The following is a 20,670-nucleotide window of genomic DNA, read 5'->3' as shown; positions in this document are numbered from 1 at the left end:
CCCGGCCGCCGTCCCATCATACTCCCTCGGGAGGGCGAGTCGAATTCCACTGTGCTCAGGCAATGAAGGAGAGGGTAGTGGTACTGGTTGGGGTGTAGCTGATAACGGTGTGGGAAGGCCACCTCTCTCCCATCTCTCCATCGTCGCCATCACCTGATCCATGGCGGTCCCCAGTCGGGGTAACACTGCCGTGTGGTGTTGAACTCGCTCCTCCACGGACCCTGGAAGTGCGTCCGCTCCTGCTGACTCCATAATTATATTGGTGCAGGATTCTGTGATAACATGCGTCTTGGTGAGAGGTGTAGGAGTCAGGCGCAGGAGAGCAGGGATGTCTGAGGAGCGTGTTTAATAATAGTCCAGCAATGCAAATGGCACAGAACAGAAATCCCCAAACTACGCTCTCGAATAATCGTGCAAACACACGGAGGAACTAACACAGTTCCGACACTTTACATACACGTGCGTAAATGCGAAAAAAACAACAAACATCAAATACCATCGAACGCAATACACACAAGTCTAATCCTGCACGAATTACGGCAGGTAACAGCTGCCCTATATACCCACAGAAATCAAAGCAATTGAAAACCAGGTGTGAAAAGGAACACAGACAAAACAACCAGAAAAAGAAAAAGGGATCGGTAGTGGCTAGTAGACCGGCGACGCCGAGCGCCGAGCGCCGCCCGAACAGGGAGAGAAGTCACCCTCGGTAGAAGTCGTGACAGGCACAGCAATTAACACAGGCGATCCAGCTAATTAGCAACCAGGACAATGTCAGAGCAAGGCATGACATCAAGCGCCAAGATGGGTGAAACATGTGGTATCACCATGAAGAAGGAGATTGACACTGTCTGCGTCTGTAGAACCAGGGTGGTGCAAGAGGTGAAGTTCACAGGCCTCCTGTATATGGGGTTAAATAAGCTAGCAGTATCACGCTATGCATCTTATTTCATTGGTTCCCTATTTGCTTTGCGTATAGCTGCAAAGGCGAGCACAGATCTGCCCCTGCTGGTTGAACTATTGCAGGAAAACAATGATCATTTGGAGATGTTTGGTGTACCCCCGACGTACAGCCACCAGACCCTTGCCTTCTTCCCATGCTCAGACCCCAGTGTCACTCATTGTAATGACAACCTGCCTCTGGAATTTCAGCCAAGAGAGAGAAAGAGAGCGAGAGTGGGAGGAAGAGAGAGAGAGGGGACCTGACATATGGGCCTCAGATCACAGAGACTGCTATCAGGAGAGTGAAAAAGAGCAAGAAAGAAAGAGAGAGAGCGAGAGGTCTACGTACTAGAGGGGAGAGAGAGAGCGAGAGAGAGAGAGACAACGTGAACTGTACCCAGTCAGAGACATGAATCCCCTCAGCTGGATCGTTGTACTTCTCTTCCTGTTCTACGCTTCCTCTGGGAGCGCCGACGTCAACAGGTTAGTGAGCAATCAATCAAGACCGCTGTAGGAAATTATCCTCAAAGACATACTGCATGAAGTAATGGTCAAGCAATGTACTGTAGTTCATGCTTTTGTTATTCACTTTGAAGCCTGCAGCAGGTGTAAAACTCAGTGTTTATTGGTAGGATTCATTCTAGATAGTAAATTATTCAATCTGGACATTCCATTGCAGTGTCAAGGGAACAGCACTGCAAAAGCAATTGTTGCATCCCTAGCTAACTCTCCTAACAGCTACTAGCTAACACTCTGGTCAGACACAGCTGAGTGTTGTACGTGTTGTAAATGCATTACGGGTGTTTACTTTTACAGTAAAAGCAGTCGGCTCATACTGAATCCCCATCACCAGTAGCCGTGCTCATAAGACATGTGACACACACATGTTAGTCATTTAGCAAACACTACCCAGAGAGACTCAGTTTAGCTCATGACAATCACAGACATGTCATTGTTTAAATCCTACATCCTACTAAAATGTTATATTTCAATATGTACATGGGGAAAAGGGGTTGTTTTGTTGCCATGCAAGTACTGTCAGGCTGTCTGTGCCTTGGCCAGGGACTCTGTGAAGTATGGAGGCTGTGTCAGCTAAACGTTGCTCCTGACATGGTAACTGTTAATCACTGAAGGACAGCTGTCACACTATGCGGCCCCTGGCCCTCTCCTCCTGTGGGCTGTTCTGATTGATTTGTAACAGGACTCAGATTTCTCCAGACCCCTTGGAGCCAGGGGCTGCTTTCAGGAAGCCATGCAAACATCTGGAACATTTGAGTTTGGCACTGCGCTAGAGGTTAGAGGTCAGAGGCTAGAGGACTCACCAGATAATGTGTAGCAACTATAAGACAGATTTGATTCAGATCAGAAATGTTTCCCCAGCCAGATCTGCTTTTCAAAAGCCAAAGTTTTTCTATATGAAAGGGGAAGTAGCAGATCTAATTTACAGTTTAAAACACATGGACATTATTTCCAAAGTGTTGACTTGTTGACAGTCATTCGGAACAACGTTACGTGTAATCAGATGGAGGGGGGAGGAGGGGGGGGGGGGTCATGAAATTGGAGGAAATAGGTTCCTGCTTGAGGTATTCATGTAACACTGCAAGGACTCTAAGGAGTAACTGATGAAGTAGAAGTATAGAGCGTAATATGCTATTTACCTCCCTTTTCTCCCAAATAGGAGGGAGGCTCCCTTTTCTCCCAATAGGAGGAGCTCTTTTCTCCCAATATGTGGGAACCAAGGGGAACTTGGTGTAATTAGCTAGGATGTCTGCAGGTCTGCGTTTGGGAAGACTAAATGGCACTTTGGGTGTCGAAGTTGATTGTCACCAAAAAGCACCTGGGACATGTTTAGGGATATAATTATCTCCTCTATTTGCAGAATATTTACTGCAACTTGTGTACATTCATTTGGGCATTTGTTTTCTTCTGCGATCACTTGTAAAAATAATGATCAAACAACGTATTATGATCAAATTTTACTCACCAATTGTATTATTCCTAATCAAGAAGCTGTAGTCAATCAACTAACATTCAACTGTTCATATAGAGATTTAACAGGGTAGATAGAGTTGTGTGTCACCTAACTGTGTGTCCTTGTGTGTCCTTGTGTGTCCCTGTGTGTCCTTGTGTGTCCCTGTGTGTCCTTGTGTGTCCTTGTGTGTCCTTGTGTTTCCTTGTGTTTCCTTGTGTGTCCTTGTGTGTCCCTGTGTGTCCTTGTGTGTCCCTGTGTGTCCTTGTGTGTCCTTGTGTTTCCTTGTGTGTCATTGTGTGTCCCTGTGTGTCCTTGTGTGTGCTTGTGTGTCCTTGTGTGTCCTGGTGTGTCCTGGTGTGTCCTGGTGTGTCCTTGTGTGTCCTGGTGTGTCCTTGTGTGTCCTTGTGTGTCCTTTAACTGTACAGGCACCGCAGACAAGTCCCCACCGGTGGCCAACCAGGTGTGTGTGGCTATGGCAGGAGACTGGTGTGTTGCTATGGCTGGAGAAAGAACAGCAAGGGACAGTGTGAAGGTAAGTATTTCAATTTCAAGTATTTGGTTGAGATGTACTATATGTGGTTAAGTTTGGTTAAGATGTACTGTATGTTGTTACGTTTGGTTGAGATGTACTATATGTGGTTAAGTTTGGTTGAGATGAATTATATGTGGTTAAGTTTGGTTGAGATGTACTGTATGTGGTTACGTTTGGTTGAGATGTACTATATGTGGTTAAGTTTGGTTGAGATGTACTATATGTGGTTAAGTTTGGTTGAGATGTACTATATGTGGTTACGTTTGGTTGAGATGTACTGTACAATTGTCTTTGTATTGCTCTGGTCATCAATTTAACTTGTTCTATGTAACTTTCTCTGATTGAAAATATCACATACTGTAAATAGATACAGTATTCAATGAATGAAAAACTAAAGTTTAAGAATTAAAAAATGGTTCTCCACAATATAACGTCTTTTCCCGTTTGTTTTTCTTTGTGGCTGAGTATTTTCCTGCAGACTAAATTACCTCAGGGAAAGTAAAACTGGCATAGCCACTATATTGTTTCAGGTCACCAGTTTAACCCCTTCTTATTGTTCCCGCTGCTGCCTCTATGTCTCTCCTTTAAATTCTTTATCAGCTCAGTGTGAACATGGTTGCAAGCACGGAGAGTGTGCTGGTCCCAACGAATGCAAGTGTTACCCAGGATACACCGGAAAGATGTGCAACCAAGGTCAGTAGGGTGACTACGGTCAATGGAATGCGAGTCAAATTGGTCTCTTGATAGAGAACAACATGAAGCTCAGATTTGCAGTCATTTTCCCTCTCTATTCCACAAGCCCCTGATAGATCACTTGATACCTCAATGTTTAGATATCAAAACAATTCATTTTCTGCCAATGTAGAATAGTTCATCTGGAGAAACCCAAACTGTATACAATATGTTGGCCCTGGAACTAGGTAAGGTGCGACGTCCATGGGACAATATTCAAGTATTATGATTCAGGGAAACCATCATAGATTTATAGAAGCCCCCGGTGCATCCTTTCTGATGTCCAGATGATACCTATAGCCATACATACATGTCCCTGAAGTACATAACGGAGGATTGACTGTCTCTCTGTTCAGATCTGAATGAGTGTGGCCTGAAGCCTCGCCCCTGTGAGCATCGCTGTATGAACACCCACGGCAGCTACATCTGTTACTGCCTCAACGGATACACTCTGATGCCTGATGGCTCCTGTACCAGTGAGTGGAAACTGTAACCCTGACTGTACCTGCTAGAGGAAACTGTAACCCTGACTGTACCTGCTAGGGGAATCCGTACCCCTGACTGTTAGTGCTAGAGGAAACTGTAACCCTGACTGTACCTGCTAGGGGAAACTGTAACCCTGACTGTACATGCTAGAGGAAACTGTAACCCTGACTGTACCTGCTAGGGGAAACTGTAACCCTGACTGTACCTGCTAGGGGAAACTGTAACCCTGACTGTACCTGCTAGGGGAAACTGTAACCCTGACTGTACCTGCTAGGGGAAACTGTAACCCTGACTGTACCTGCTAGAGGAAACTGTAACCCTGACTGTACCTGCTAGAGGAAACTGTAACCCTGACTGTACCTGATAGGGGAAACTGTAACCCTGACTGTACCTGCTAGAGGAAACTGTAACCCTGACTGTACCTGCTAGGGGAAACTGTAACCCAGACTGTACCTGCTAGAGGAAACTGTAACCCTGACTGTACCTGCTAGAGGAAACTGTAACCCTGACTGTACATGCTAGAGGAAACTGTAACCCTGACTGTACCTGCTAGAGGAACATGTAACCCTGACTGTACCTGCTAGAGGAAACTGTAACCCTGACTGTACCTGGTAGGGGAAACTGTAACCCTGACTGTACCTGCTAGAGGAACATGTAACCCTGAATGTACCTGCTAGGGGAAACTGTAACCCTGACTGTACCTGCTAGAGGAAACTGTAACCCTGACTGTACCTGCTAGAGGAAACTGTAACCCAGACTGTACCTGCTAGAGGAAACTGTAACCCTGACTGTACCTGATAGAGGAAACTGTAACCCTGACTGTACCTGATAGAGGAAACTGTAACCCTGACTGTACCTGATACTGTTAGTTCTAAATGTTCTACACAGAACCTTTAGTGTTCAATAAGAAGTTCACTTTCCTGTGTGTGTGTGTGTGTGTGTGTGTAGACTCCCGGACATGCTCCCTGGCTCACTGTCAATATGGCTGTGAGGATGTACAGGGGGAGATCCGTTGTCTCTGCCCGTCTGCGCGGCTGCAGCTAGGGCCAGACCAGAGAACCTGTGTGGGTGAGTACCACTACCTTGGACCACCGACCCTGACACCATATCACTTCGTGAGGAGTTCAAAACGGTCCTTACCGGATCTCTCCACCTCATAGATCATTAAGTGCTGCACACAATAGAAGGTGTGGACTTCTTAGAGATTTGTAAAGCTCTGATTTGTAAATCTCATTCTGTGGTTTCACATTCCTGCTCTGTCGCAAGGCTTCTCGCATAAGAACTTGTAGCATCTGTAGCAGCCTGTAGGTTAAAATGGGGTAGTGATATGGGTTAAAATGGGGTAGTGATGTGGGTTAAAATGGGGTAGTGATGTGGGTTCAAATGGGGGTAGTGATATGGGTTAAAATGGGGTAGGGATATGGGTTAAAATGGGGTAGTGATATGGGTTAAAATGGGGTAGTGATGTGGGTTAAAATGGGGATAGTGATATGGGTTAAAATGGGGTAGTGATGTGGGTTAAAATGAGGTAGTGATATGGGTTAAAATGGGGTAGTGGTGTAGGTTAAAATGGGGTAGTGATGTGGGTTAAAATGGGGTAGTGATATAGGTTAAAATGGGGTAGTGATGTGGGTTAAAATGGGGTAGTGATGTAGGTTAAAATGGGGTAGTGATATGGGTTAAAATGGGGTAGTGATGTGGGTTAAAATGGGGTAGTGATATGGGTTACAATGGGGTAGTGATGTGGGTTAAAATGGGGTAGTGGTGTGGGTTAAAATGGGGTAGTGGTGTGGGTTAAAATGGGGTAGTGGTGTGGGTTAAAATGGGGTAGTGATGTAGGTTAAAATGGGGTAGTGATATGGGTTAAAATGGGGTAGTGATGTGGGTTAAAATGGGGTAGTGATGTGGGTTAAAATGGGGGTAGTGATGTGGGTTAAAATGGGGTATTGATGTTGGTTAAAATGGGGTAGTGATATGGGTTAAAATGGGGTAGTAGTGTAGGTTAAAATGGGGTAGTGATGTGGGTTAAAATGGGGTAGTGATATAGGTTAAAATGGGGTAGTGATGTGGGTTAAAATGGGGTAGTGATGTAGGTTAAAATGGGGTAGTGATATGGGTTAAAATGGGGTAGTGATGTGGGTTAAAATGGGGTAGTGATATGGGTTACAATGGGGTAGTGATGTGGGTTAAAATGGGGTAGTGGTGTGGGTTAAAATGGGGTAGTGGTGTGGGTTAAAATGGGGTAGTGGTGTGGGTTAAAATGGGGTAGTGATGTAGGTTAAAATGGGGTAGTGATATGGGTTAAAATGGGGTAGTGATGTGGGTTAAAATGGGGTAGTGATGTGGGTTAAAATGGGGGTAGTGATGTGGGTTAAAATGGGGTATTGATGTTGGTTAAAATGGGGTAGTGATATGGGTTAAAATGGGGTAGTGGTGTAGGTTAAAATGGGGTAGTGATGTGGGTTAAAATGGGGTAGTGATATAGGTTAAAATGGGGTAGTGATGTGGGTTAAAATGGGGTAGTGATGTAGGTTAAAATGGGGTAGTGATATGGGTTAAAATGGGGTAGTGATGTGGGTTAAAATGGGGTAGTGCTTTGGGTTATAATGGGGTAGCGATGTGTGTTAAACTGGGGTAGTGATGTGGGTTAAAATGGGGTAGTGGTGTGGGTTAAAATGGGGTAGTGATGTGGGTTAAAATGGGGTAGTGATGTGGGTTAAAATGGGGTAGTGATGTGGGTTAAAATGGGGTAGTGATGTGGGTTAAAATGGGGGTAGTGATGTGGGTTAAAATGGGGTAGGGATGTGGGTTAAAATGGGGTAGTGATGTGGGTTAAAATGGGGGTAGTGATGTGGGTTAAAATGGGGTAGGGATATAGGTTAAAATGGGGTAGTGATGTGGGTTAAAATGGGGTAGTGATGTAGGTTAAAATGGGGTAGGGATGTGGGTTAAAATGGGGTAGGGATGTGGGTTAAAATGGGGTAGTGATGTGGGTTAAAATGGGGTAGTGATGTGGGTTAAAATGGGGTAGTGATATGGGTTAAAATGGGGTAGGGATGTGGGTTAAAATGGGGTTGTGATGTGGGTTAAAATGGGGTAGTGATGTTAGTTAAAATGGGTTAGTGATGTGGGTTAAAATGGGGTAGCGTTTCTTCCCACAAAACTGCTTGATTTGAGTGGGAGGAGCCTGTCTTCACACACGTCCCTTGTTTTGTTAAACGTAAGTGTCAGTAATGAATGGTTTACATTGATCCAAATATGAACCCTTCACTTCAATGGAGAATAAATAAGTGAAGTCATTCATTTCATGTTCAGCCTCTTTCTTCCCTTCCTTTGCCTTTAGATATTGATGAATGTGTAACAGGAAAGAACCTGTGCCCATACAACAGGCAGTGTGTCAACACGTTTGGCAGCTACTACTGCAAGTGTCAGAATGGCTATGACCTGAAGTATATCAATGGCAAATATGACTGTGTAGGTAAGGTATACAATCATTTCATATAAACAACACATTTTGGAATGAATAATTCTGTGAGGAGATCAGCTAATCAAATCATCTAATTTCATTTTTCAGACAATGACGAGTGTGCCGCCAACACACACAAGTGCAGCCACCGCGCAGTCTGTCTGAACACTCAGGGATCCTACAAGTGCAAGTGTAAGCAAGGCTTCCGTGGCAGTGGTTTTGAATGCTCTGGTGAGACCTGAAAATATTTACTATTCATCAATCATCAAAACATTCTGAGAATGAAATCTATTTCCTGGAAAATGTGATGTGCAAGGGGGGCCAGATTCGGACAGTGTTGATTTTCCTGACAGCATACACTATATTCAGCTCTTACATGTAGGCCGTCATTGTAAATAAGAATTTGTTCTTAACTGACTTGCCTAGTTAAATAAAGGTTCAAATAAATCCCTCTTAGTGATTTTACAATTGCATATTTCATCTGTGCTCTTAAAAGCATCAGCAAACATGAGCACTGCCAAAGCCAGTTTCCCATTTGCAGAGAACCTCTGCACTCTACAGATGTTACTTAGGGAGAGGCCCTGATTCAAATCACACCTGTGTAAATATCTGAACCCAGCCATCTGAAGAACAGAGGAAAGGAGAGGTATGTATGTATGTGTGTGTGTGTGTGTGTGTGTGTGTGTGTGTGTGTGTGTGTGTGTGTGTGTGTGTGTGTGTGTGTGTGTGTGTGTGTGTGTGTGTGTGTGTGTGTGTGTGTGTGTGTGTGTGTGTGTGTGTGTGTGTGTGTGTGTCTCTGTCTGTCTGTCTGTGCCTGCCTGCCTGCCTGCCTGCCTGCGAGCGAACAGGAGAGCCACAGTGCACTCTCTGAACCAGGTAGTAGATTATGTTGCCTAAGTGACATGATAGGTGCAACAATGCCTCAGGGCTTTATGAAAATGCCTTTATATTTTTTGTAGTCAACCCCTATTATCAAAGCTCGTGGGACCAGGGAGACCAAGGCAGTGCATATGAACATTTCCTAAATGGTGAGATGTGTATGGAATGCAACAAGGTTTTCCACTTCATCTGTTCGCCACCTACCATCTTGCTTTGTGAAACCCCCTCCCTCTCCCATGGTTCAAGGCAAGGTTCAGTCCCCACCACACACAGCTTGTTCTGCCATGTAGAACTCAGCATAAAACCATTTCAGACTTTTAAATGATGTACATAGAGCAGTAAATTAGATACAGTATACAGGGCATTCGGAAAGTATTCGGATCCCTTGACTTTTTCCACATTTTGTTACGTTACAGCCTTATTCTAAAAAATATGACATTGTTTCTGTTCCTCATCAATCTACACCCAATACCCCATACATTTTGCAAATGTATAACAAATTAAAACTGAAACATCACATTTAGATTAGTATTCAGACCCTTTACTCAGTACTTTGTTGAAGCACCTTTGGCAGCAATTACAGCCTTGAGGCTTCTTGGGTATGATTCTACAAGCTTGGCACACCTGTATTTGGGGAGTTTCTCCCATTCTTCTCTGCAGATCCTGTCAAGCTCTGTCAGGTTGGATGGCGAGTGTTGCTGCACAGCTATTTTCAGGTATCTCCAGAGATGTTCGATCGGGTTCAAGTCCGGGCTCTGGCTGGGCCACTCAAGGACATTAAAAGACTTGTCCCGAAGCCACTCCTGCGTTGTCTTGGCTGTGTGCTTAGGGTTGTCTCTGGAGCAGGTTTTCTTTAACAATCTCTCTGTACTTTGCTCCGTTCCTGACTAGTCTCCCAGTCCGTGCCGCTGAAAAACATCCCCACAGCATGATGCTGCCACCACCATGCTTCACCATAGGGATGGTGCCAGGTTTCCTCCAGACATGACGCTTGGCATTCAGGCCAAATAGTTAAATCTTGGTTTCATCAGACCAGAGACCAGGTGCCTTTTGGCAACTCCAAGCGGACCTTTTCCTGAGGAGTGGCTTCCGTCTGGGAACTCTACCATAAATGCCTGATTGGTAGAGTGCTGCAGAGATGGCAGTCCTTCTGGAAGATTCTCCAATCTCCACAGAGGAGCTCTGTCAGAGTGACCATCGGGTTCTTGGTCACCTCCCTGACAAAGGCCCTTCTCCCCCGATCGCTCAGTTTGGCCGGGCAGCCAGCTCTAAGACAAGTATTGGTGGTTCCAAACTTCTTCCATTTAAGAATGATGGAGGCCACTGTGTTCATGTCCAATCAATTGAATTTACCACATTTGGACTCCAATCAAGATGTAGAAACATCTCAAGGATGATCAATAGAAACAGGATGTACCTGAGCTCAATTGAGTCTCATAGCAAAATGTCTGAATACTTATGTAAATAAGGTATTTCCGTTTTTTTTTATACATTAGCAAAAATTTCTAAAAACCTGTTTTTGCTTTGTCATTATGGGGTACTGTGTGTCGATTGATGTGGAAAAAGTCAAGGGGTCTGAATACTTTCCGAATGCACTGTATATGGCTGAGTCTGGCTGTCATGTCATGCATGGAGTATGATATTCCTGTTTGTCGTCCTACCCTCAATGCTCATCTGTCTATGAAAACATGTTTACACATAGGCAAATGCTTGTATCTCAATGAACAAGGTAAGTTATTAAGAACAAATTACAGTGATATACTGTCTGACATGTTTTGTCAATTGTCTTTATATCCTATGTCGTCTTTATAATCTATAATGGTTTTATAATCCATAATGTCTTTATAATCTATAATGTCTTTATGATCTATCAAAGTTTCAGAATCTATAATGGCTTTATATTCTGAAATGGCTTTATAATCTATAATGTCTTTATAATCTATAATGTCTTTATAATCCATAATGTCTTCATAATCCATAATGGTTTTATAATCCATAATGGTTTTATAATCCATAATGGTTTTATAATCTAGAATGGCTTCATAATCTAGAATGGCGGTGTAACCCCAGAATGTACACCTAAACTCTTGTATAATTGCATCAGATTCCACCTCTGTAGTTCCAGATGTATGACATGGTTCTTCTTCCTGCAGCTATCCCAGAGTCCCCAGTGAGGCTGCCAGGGAAGCTGGACAAAGAGCAGATCAAGAACGTCATCCCCGAGCCCAAGGTGACCGTCCCCCCTCAGATCCGCTTGCAGCCCTTCGACTATGACGGGGAGACCTACATGGGTGGCTCAGAGGAGGTGGGCCAGGTGGGCTTTACTGATGTAGGGAAGGAGGAAGAAGAGGAAGATGAGGAGGAGACAGATGTGGACAACAAGCTTAATTCAAGGGGAGATGTTTTCAGTAAGCCTTATTTCCCTCTAACTCTTTCCCACTAATCCACCTATTTATTGCCATCGTGGGTGGTCCCAAATCGGATTATTCCAACACTGATAATATGGAAGTTCGTACACCATTACTGCTGTGGTAATGTGCAGCGCTCGTAGTTATTCAGAAATAAAATCCCTCAGTTGTTTCAATAATTTGTGATACTGTACATACGGTTCTCTTCACCCTGTTAAATTTAGGATGGTTACACATTTTCTATGCCCCCAAATGACACTATACAAGACAACTTCAAACACATAACTACGCAAAGTTCGGAGCTGGATGGTCACAGGGTTAGTGCGGTGACATTGCTAAAGTAGTCAAATATTTAGTAGGAAACAACTTTACAAACCTTATCATGTTGTCAAATGACAGATGGCAATGTTGTCAGTAGCTAGCAAAGTTTGTCAAAAATAGCTTGCAATGCTAACGTTAACTAGCTAAAATCCAGTGGCTTCCCCTCAATCTTAGCTAGCTAGCTAACATTATACTGCATATAAAGTCAATCTGGTGGTATTAAAATGATGACAAAAGGTTTTTCTGCTATTGTATGCCATTGTATTTCCATGACACTGTAATGAACTTTTGATTACATCTTCATCAGCAGTCTACATCTTCATCAGCAGTCTACATTTTCATCAGCAGTCTACATCTTCATCAGCGGTCTACATCTTCATCAGCAGTCTACATCTTCATCAGCAGTCACTGAAGATGCGTTGAGTTGAATGCTCAGTTGGGCATCAGTCCAAAACGAATGTTCAAAACAATATTGTGAAGAAACATGCAACCCATGAATACAACCAGCGGGTTATACAGTTCATCAAGAGGATAGGAAGGGAGTTCTCTCTGGCAAGAACAAAGGCAGGGGGCTCTGCTTTATGACCAATAATAAGTGGTGTGACCGGGAACAAAGACAGGAACTTGTGAGTTTCTGCTCTCCCAACTTGAAATACTTGGTAGTTTATTGCAGCCATTTTTTACCTTCCAAGAGAGGTCTCAGGGATTATCGACATGGCTGTGTACATCCCACCGACAGCAAAAATGCTCTCAAGGATCTCCATTGGACCCAGAACAAACTGGAAACTGAGTACCTGGAGACAGCATTCATTTTCGAATTTGAGAACCGTGCTCCTGAATTACTATAAAAAAACGGACTGTTTTGATCATGTGGACTGGAAAATGTTCCGGGTCGCCTCTGGGGATAACATCAATGAAAAAGCCGACACAGTCACTGGATTCGTCTAAAAAAAGCATGATGTATTTCCGATGTAATGTCTTTCAAAAACGATCCAAATCAAAAACCCACAGCTTGATGGCAGCCTTGTCAGGAAACTAAAGGAGAGAGATGCTGCTTCTAAACAAGCCAAGGTGGCCGGGGAGAATTGTATGGTTAAACGGAGCAAATAATAGCTACGCAGATCGATCAAGATGGCGAGGCACAAGTATAGGGACAAAGTGGAGGAGCAATTCAGCGGGTTGGACACGAGGCGTATGTGGCAGGGGCTTTTGACTATCACAATCAAATTGAGGTCACCAACGCTGCCCTACCGGACGAGGAGAAAATCACCTTCCCACTTCGAGCAAAATGACTCTGAGCTGCCGAGGAAAGAACCGCACAAGGCTGCCGGCCCAGATGATATCCCTAGCCGCACCCTCAGAACATGTGCAGACCAGCTAGCTTTTGTGTTCAGACATTTTCTAGCTCAGGCCATTATTCCAAACCTGCTTCAAGATGTCCATTATCAAAGGGAAAGTAACTGAACTGAATGACTACCGACCAACACTTCCGTCATCATGAAGTGCTTCGTGAGGCTAGTCAAAGATCCACAGACGACGCAATCGCCATTGCACTGCCCACTGACTTCACCCACCTGGACAAGAGGAATGCATATGTAAGGATGCTGTTCATAGACTACAGCTCAGCCTTCAATACCATAGTGCCCTCTAAGCTCACCACAAAGCTCATAGCCCTGGGACTGAACTCCTCCTTATGCAACTTTGTCCTGGACTTCCTGACGGGCCGCCCCCAGGTGGTGAAGGTAGGCAACATTACCTCCTCCATGCTGATCCTCAACACGGGTGCTCCACAAGGGTTCTTCCTCAGGCCCCTCCTGTATACCCACGACTACGTGGCCTCACACAGTTCCAATACACAAAATAGTCTAAATTGGGGAAGCGAAATAAAAAAAAATCACTTATTTCAAAGAATAAAAGAAAAAATAAAAAACAGAAAAGTGGTGTGTGCATACAGTATGTATTCACCCCCTTTACTGTGAAGCCCCTAAATAAGATCTGGTGCAAACAATTACCTTCAGAAGTCACATAATTAGTTAAATAAAGTCCACCTGTGTGCAATCTAAGTGTCACATTATCTCAGTGTACACCTGTTCTGAAAGGCCCCAGAGTCTGCAACACCACTAAGCAAGGGGCACCACCAAGCAAGCGGCACCATGAAGACCAAGGACCTCTCCAAACAGGTCATGGACAAAGTTGTGGAGAAGTACAGATCAGGGTGGGTTATAAAAAAATATCTGAATCTTTGAACATCCCACAGAGCACTTTTAAATACATTATTTAAAAAATGAAGAGGATATTGCACCACAACAAATCTGCCAAGAGAGGGCCGCCCACCAAATCTCACAGACCAGGCAAGAAGGGCATTAATCAGAGGCAACAAAGAGACCAAAGATAACCCTGAAGGAGCTGCAAAGCTTCACAGCAGAGATTGGAGTATCTGTCCATAGGACCACTTTAAGCCGTACACTCCACAGAGCTGGTCTTTACGGAAGAGTGGCCAGAAAAAGGCCATTTCGTAATGAAAAAAATAAGCAAACACCTTTGGTGTTCGCCAAAAGGCATGTGGCAGACTCCCCAAACATATGGCTTTTTGGTCATCAAGGAAAACGCTCTGACTGGCGTAAATCCAACACCTCTCGTCACCCCGAGAACACCATGTTTTTCATCAGCAGGGACTGGGAAACTGGTCAGAATTGAAGGAATGATGGATGGTGCTAAATACAGGGAAATTCTTGAGGGAAACCTGTTTCAGTCTTCCAGGGATTTGAGACTGGGACCTTCCAGCAGGATAATGACCCTAAGCATACTGCTAAAGCAACACTCAAGTGATTTAAGGGGAAACATTTAAATGTCTTGGAATGGACAGGTCAAAGCCCAGACCAGAATCCAATTGAGAATCTGTAGTGTGTCTTAAAGATAGCTGTAAACCAGCAGAACCCATCCAACTTGAAGGAGCTGGAGCAGTTTTGCCTTGAAGAATGAGCAAAAATCCCAGTTGCTAGATGTGCCAAGCTTATAGAGACATACAAGAGACTTGCAGCTGTAATTGCTGCAAAAGGTGGCTCCACAAAGCATTGACTTTGGGTGGGGTGAATAGTTATGCACGCTCAAGTTCTTTTTTTTTTGTCTTGTTTCTCATTTGTTTCACAAGAAAAAATATGTTGCATCTTCAAAGTGGTAGGCATGTTGTATAAGTCAAATGACACAACCCCCCCCAAAAAAATCTATTTCAATTCCAGGTTGTAAGGCAACAAAATTGAAAAAAATCCCAGGGGGGGTGAATACTTTTGCAAGCCACTGTAAACAACCTCTCCCTCAATGTCGGCAAAACAAAGGATCTGATTGAGGACTCCAGGAAGAACCAGGCTAGGCCCTCATCCTCATCAACAGGGGCCGCCGTAAAGACGACAAGTTCCTCGGTGTACAGATCTCCAAGGAGATGAAATTGTCAAACCATACGGACACCGTGGTGAAGAAGGCACGACAGCGACTCTTTAACCCCAGGAGGCTGAAGAAATGTGCCCTGTCCCGAAGGCCGTCACAGTAGTCTACAGGAGCACCATCGAGAGCATACTGTCGGGCTGCGTCACAACCTGGTACAGCCACTCCACCACCGCTGACTGCAAGGCTCTACAGAAGGCGGTACGCTCAGCCGAACGCACCATTGGGTGCTCACTGCCTGCCCTCCAGGACACCTACAACACCAGGTGTCACAGGAAGGCCAAGAAGATCATCAGGGACCTCAGAAACCAGCCTGGTCTCCCTGTTTCCATCATTCAGACATGGGCAGTACAGGAGCATCATGGCTAAAACTAACAGACTGGTCAATAGCTTCTATCCCCAGACCATCAGGCTGGTTTAGTTAGCTGGACTAATTGCCTGGATTGAGTCCCTTACTTCTATCAAAGCCGTAGCATGGTGTCAGCCTGTCAGGCAGCATTAGCTTGAGGAGTAAAATTCCACAATAAAAAAAAGTCAGTTTCAAGCCCTGGACCTGTGTGTCATGCATGATTCAGCCTGTTGCTTCATGTTCTATGCACTGAGTAGATCTATGGCTCAACATGAAAGATTCCTTATCAGTAAGCAGAGATCGGCCTCTGTTTCACATATTAGATTCACATGCTGCAAATACATATTCAAACCTTGTGTGGTTTAAAGGTATAAATAGCTAATGTGGTTAGAGGAGGAGTCATCAACACATTAGAAGAGTTCTTACTGTGTTACCTCCTGTTCTAAATAAGATGTAGCAAGAGGAAGTTGAACGAAGATACAGTTTAATGCTGCATGTAGTTCAATATGCATTTTGGTTGATGTCATCAAAACAGACGTTAGTTCTAGTGTTTGAAACAGTATTCTGTTTTGCCGCTGTCATTTGCCATTGATTATAAGGGAGACTAAAGACAGGAAAAACTGCTGTTGAAACACATAAGTGCCAGTGTGACAATCCCACACAACCACGACTGGGAAAGAGGTGATGGCACTGAGGCCATCAGTCAAACATGACCACTTCTCTAACCCTTTATTTAACTAGGCAAGTCAGTTAAGAACAAATTCTTATTTTCAATGACGGCCTAGGAACAGTGGGTTAACTGCCTGTTCAGGGGCAGAATGACAGATTTGTACCTTGTCAGCTCAGGAGTTTGAACTTGCAACCTTCCAGTTGCTAGTCCAACGCTCTAACCACTAGGCTACCCTGCCGCTCCTTCTCTGGCCATACGCTGAAACTGAAGGTTGAAAAGCAAGCATGAAGACAGCATAGAGATGAGTATAATCAGGCAAGCATGAAGACAGCATAGAGATTAGTATAATCAGGCAAGCATGAAGACAGCATAGAGATGAGTATAATCAGGCAAGCATGAAGACAGCATAGATATGAGTATAATCAGGCAAGCATGAAGACAGCATAGAGATGAGTATAATCAGGCAAGCATGAAGACAGCATAGATATGAGTATAATCAGGCAAGCATGCATAAAAGCAATAAAATAAGCCTCTCATGCCAAATCAGTCATTTTGTTTAGAAATAAGAAGATGCTTAGCTCTTGGTATAAAACACACGAACACATAAAGGTGTCTCTGCAGTCTAATGTTTTGTCCCTGACCGGAGACATGGATCACCCCAGAGAACTTAATCTGACTAGGTTTTCTCTCATAGTCCGAGAGTCGTCGCAATGTTGGCACAGGTCTACTTATTTCTCCTAAATGGAGATATGGGCCAAAATAGATAGAAATATTGGCTCTGCATCTTACAATCAAAACCCATACGAGAGTGGGCAAAGTATCACTCGTGCGATGGTATACCTCTCAGTGAGACAGTAACAAGGATACCGCTCGCCACTACTGTTGATCTCTTTATGGAAACAAGTCTGACAGAAGCCTGATCTTTCGGCAGGACGACTCAGAAGGCAAGAGGAGACAGGCCCTGAGACATCCAACAGCTCCAGGGAGGAATTTTAGTCCGCCGCCATGTGAGCGCCTCAGGATACACACAGCTCTCCCTGTGCATGCAGAGACGTGTGTTATCATCCCCCAGAACAGCTGTTCAGCAAACAGAGTCCTTGAAAGAGATAGTCTGTCATTACCTCCTCAAACACCAGCCCCCTCTGGCTGGTCAGGGTTCAATTAACAAAGTTGCATACATCTGGTTGTCTAGGGCAACTCGGTGAAGGGGGAAGTTTGTTGGGAGAGCTTTAAAGATGCGTTAGTTTTAATATCCTACGGTTAAAATGCACCATTCTGACAGATGAATGGCAGCAGGGCAGGCTTCCACTTGCAGGTTAAAAAGCCCCTTACTGTCTTTTGTTTTATGAGGGGAAATCTCTCAACTACATAATCATCTGGAAGATTTTCAGGAATCACATATCTTCAGAAGAATGTTTGTAACTAAAATAGAGCTATATTATTAAGTAAATTAAATTATCTGGTTAGACAATGTTTTACATAAACAATAATCAAGGCTGTTGATATCCTGTTTGAATGTCATGTCTTTATTTATTTTTTTGGTGCTTTTTGCAAAAGTTAAGTACGTTATTTTGACATTTTATGTACCTTATCTTAAAAGAGTTATCTGTCTCCCAAATCAGTTCCAGAGGACTTTGAGTCCGTATTTGGTCCTGCAACGGATGTCAAAGAGATCGAAATAGCTCTAGGACAGGAAGGTAATCCTTGCTTTACTTGTTAACATAATGTGGGTAACCTTACCTTCATAATCCCTGTGAATTGTTGACATCTGACTGTGCCTTCCAGAGTTCTTCATGGACTGCAACTTCGATCAGGGCGTGTGTGAGTGGGTGCAAGACAAGGACGATAGCTTTGACTGGAGCGTGTCCTACCATGAAAATGGTACAAATTATACTATTAATTGGGCATAAATAGTTTTTACCTTCTATATTTGCCATGTAGTTTCATACAATGACCGATAAGGTAAATCCTCTATTGTTCACATGATTGTCTGAATCTATCTTCCAGAAGTTGCTCTTTGCTGTGCTTAATCTATGTATTCCCAAATAGCTGTTAGTCATACGTTAATGACTATCAGTGACCAGCCCATTGTCCACTCCCTGGTCCCTAACCCCCAGGTATGGAGTACTACATGGCTATGAGTGGTCTTCTGGGAGAGAAGAAGGACCAGGCCAGGCTAAAGCTGCTCCTCAGTGACCGGGCCCAGCAGGGAGGCTTCTGCCTCACCTTCAACTACCGCGTGATGGGCAGCCAGGTGGGCACGCTGCGGGTGCTGTTGAACAACAGCACCGAACTTGTGTGGGAGCAGAGCAGCAGCCGGAGTCAGGATTGGCAGACAGAACTGCTCACTGTAGCCTGGAAGAACCAGGCCCCAGAATCTGTGAGTCACCATTCCATTCCAAACACCTAGAATGATAAAGGACTTGAATGGCGCCGGTGTATGTTCTGTGAATAACGGATTTACCAGCTCAATGTCATTCATTTAATCACCACACTTGCCAAATATGGCCACTGTTGACGGGAACAAAATACACCGCACAAGACACAATTTCCAAAACATCTAATCAACATCTTTGCTGTCATTCTGCAGATCATCTTTGAAGCTGAACGTGGGAATGGAGTTGGGGGAGAGATTGGGCTGGACAACGTGGTGCTGACCTCAGGCTACTGTCAAGGGGAAGACACAGCCATCTTTTAAACTGTGAACTCTGAACCTGTAGAAATCAGTCCAGTGTGGTTGACACAGACCTCAGAGGCAGAGCTAGCATCAGTATCTCCCTTTAGTCTACTCTTTTTGGAGAGCAGACACATCTTCCTAAAACCCAAACTAAGGGTGTATTTTTTTTTGCTGTACTGTACAACAAGTATTAAGAAAAATGTGTATTTGCAGAATGTTTGGGAGTTCAGCCGTCCACATAGGAAAGCGTTGCTGAGGGATTGAGCATCATTGGTATGTGCAGGGATTTCATCTGCAAGTTTACAAGCTTTTCCTTTCATTTGAGCCACCAAGCCAAAGAGAGTAGTGTCCACAAATAAATGATCCACTACATACAGTTCCGTTTTTCAATAATGTTCACAAATGTTTTTAAATATATTCAATTATTTTCACATAAATGGCAGGATACGGCAGGCTTATCTACAACAACAAAAAAACATTATATTGTGTTGCTTTTTATTTTTCTAAGTGACATTTTGCAGTTAGCTGCAATATATAAAAATAAGACTTGTGACATGTAGTTAAATGAACCCTAAATGTTAATATCAGGTTCATCAAGAAGTCTTCCCTTGAACCCTACATGCTTTATAATCATAGTACGTGTATGTAACAATGCATAACTGCTGTAAATTGAGCTTTTATATTGTATTACATTTTTAAAAAAAACGTTTTTATGAGGGCTCTGTTCATGTTTTTTTTTTCATGGTCTTTGTCCATGGTCACTAGCTGCTGCGTGTCACTGATTCTATGGAGCCCTGTATACTGAAATTGTCACAACCTCTCGCACACCTTCAATCTTGACCTTGTCATAGCTGCTAGAAAGTTGTTGTTCCCTCAATCTCAATCTCTCACAGAAAGTCACACATGTTCACTTAAAAAAAAAGCAGTGATGGAGTAGTGGAAAAGCCTTTTGTAGGGTTTGTGTTACATGGACATTGCAAAAGAAGAATGCTATTTACTTGGCCAGGAGGACTCAAATAGACCACAACAGACAATGAAAAGATTAGACCTACAGGCATCAAATCAACTACCAGAAAATGTAAACTATGGGGCCTACAGTTCACGGAGGAAAAATGTTAAAAAGGAGCTTTTGTGCACTCACACAAAAAATTATCATAAACAATTTACCAGGGTAATGCTTTATCTTTAACTTTGTCTATCCTATGGTCTCTGGTCAAAGATTCTACCAAAGGTATCTAGATTTGGTAGTCTCCCTGGTGTCTGGTCTGGTCCCACCATGTGGTTTCTGGTCTGGTCCTACCGTGTGGTGTCTGATCTGGTCCTACCATGTAGTGTCTGGTCTGGTCCCACCATGTGGTCTCTGGTCTGGTCCCACCATGTGGTCTCTGGTCTGGTCCCACCGTGTGGTGTCTGGTCTGGTCCTACCGTGTGGTGTCTGATCTGGTCCTACTGTGTGGTGTCTGGTCTGGTCCTACCGTGTGGTGTCTGATCTGGTCCTACTGTGTGGTGTCTGGTCTGGTCCTACCGTGTGGTGTCTGGTCTGGTCTTACGTGTGGTGTCTGGACTTGTTCTACCTTGTGGTGTCTGGTCCTACCGTGTGGTGTCTGGTCTGGTCCTACCATGTGGTGTCTAGTCTGGTCCTACTGTGTGTTGTCTGGTCTGGTCCTACTGTGTGGTGTCTGGTCTGGTCCTACCGTGTGGTGTCTGGTCTGGTCTGGTCCTATCTACCGTGTGGTGTCTGTTCCTACTTTGTTGTCTGAACTGGTCCTACATGTGGTGTCTGGTCCTACCGTGT

At 44.1% G+C, this 20,670-nt stretch overlaps 1 protein-coding gene across 3 annotated transcripts; it reads left to right on the top strand.

Annotated features, from left to right (window-relative positions):
• Window positions 1-1,144: 1,144 nt before the first annotated feature.
• LOC110504825 (epidermal growth factor-like protein 6) lies at window positions 1,145-19,580 on the top strand. Of its 3 annotated transcripts, none has more exons than XM_036975240.1 (12): window positions 1,145-1,425; window positions 3,340-3,446; window positions 4,047-4,139; window positions 4,535-4,654; window positions 5,613-5,732; window positions 8,008-8,142; window positions 8,239-8,322; window positions 11,163-11,417; window positions 17,821-17,895; window positions 17,984-18,079; window positions 18,316-18,578; window positions 18,789-19,580. In XM_036975240.1, exons 1-12 carry the CDS (start codon window positions 1,352-1,354, stop codon window positions 18,894-18,896), a joined length of 1,530 nt encoding a protein of 509 aa, XP_036831135.1. In that variant the 5' UTR covers window positions 1,145-1,351; the 3' UTR covers window positions 18,897-19,580. The 3 variants fall into 3 exon arrangements, with proteins under 3 accessions (XP_036831135.1, XP_036831134.1, XP_036831133.1); XM_036975239.1 differs by having other exon boundaries at window positions 1,147-1,425; window positions 3,349-3,446; window positions 8,239-8,361; XM_036975238.1 differs by having other exon boundaries at window positions 1,151-1,425; window positions 8,239-8,361.
• Window positions 19,581-20,670: the final 1,090 nt, after the last annotated feature.

This window comes from Oncorhynchus mykiss, chromosome 3 (assembly GCF_013265735.2).
Source record: "Oncorhynchus mykiss isolate Arlee chromosome 3, USDA_OmykA_1.1, whole genome shotgun sequence".
Taxonomy (NCBI): domain Eukaryota; kingdom Metazoa; phylum Chordata; class Actinopteri; order Salmoniformes; family Salmonidae; genus Oncorhynchus; species Oncorhynchus mykiss.
This window is presented reverse-complemented; position numbering and strand designations above follow the sequence as displayed.

Coding starts and splice junctions, on each gene's coding strand:
- LOC110504825 (XM_036975238.1), top strand. CDS start 1,352: ATGAATCCCCTCAGCTGGATCGTTGTACTTCTCTTCCTGTTCTACGCT. Junction 1,426..3,339: donor GGGAGCGCCGACGTCAACAG/GTTAGTGAGCAA, acceptor TTAACTGTACAG/GCACCGCAGACAAGTCCCCA. Junction 17,896..17,983: donor AATAGCTCTAGGACAGGAAG/GTAATCCTTGCT, acceptor TGTGCCTTCCAG/AGTTCTTCATGGACTGCAAC.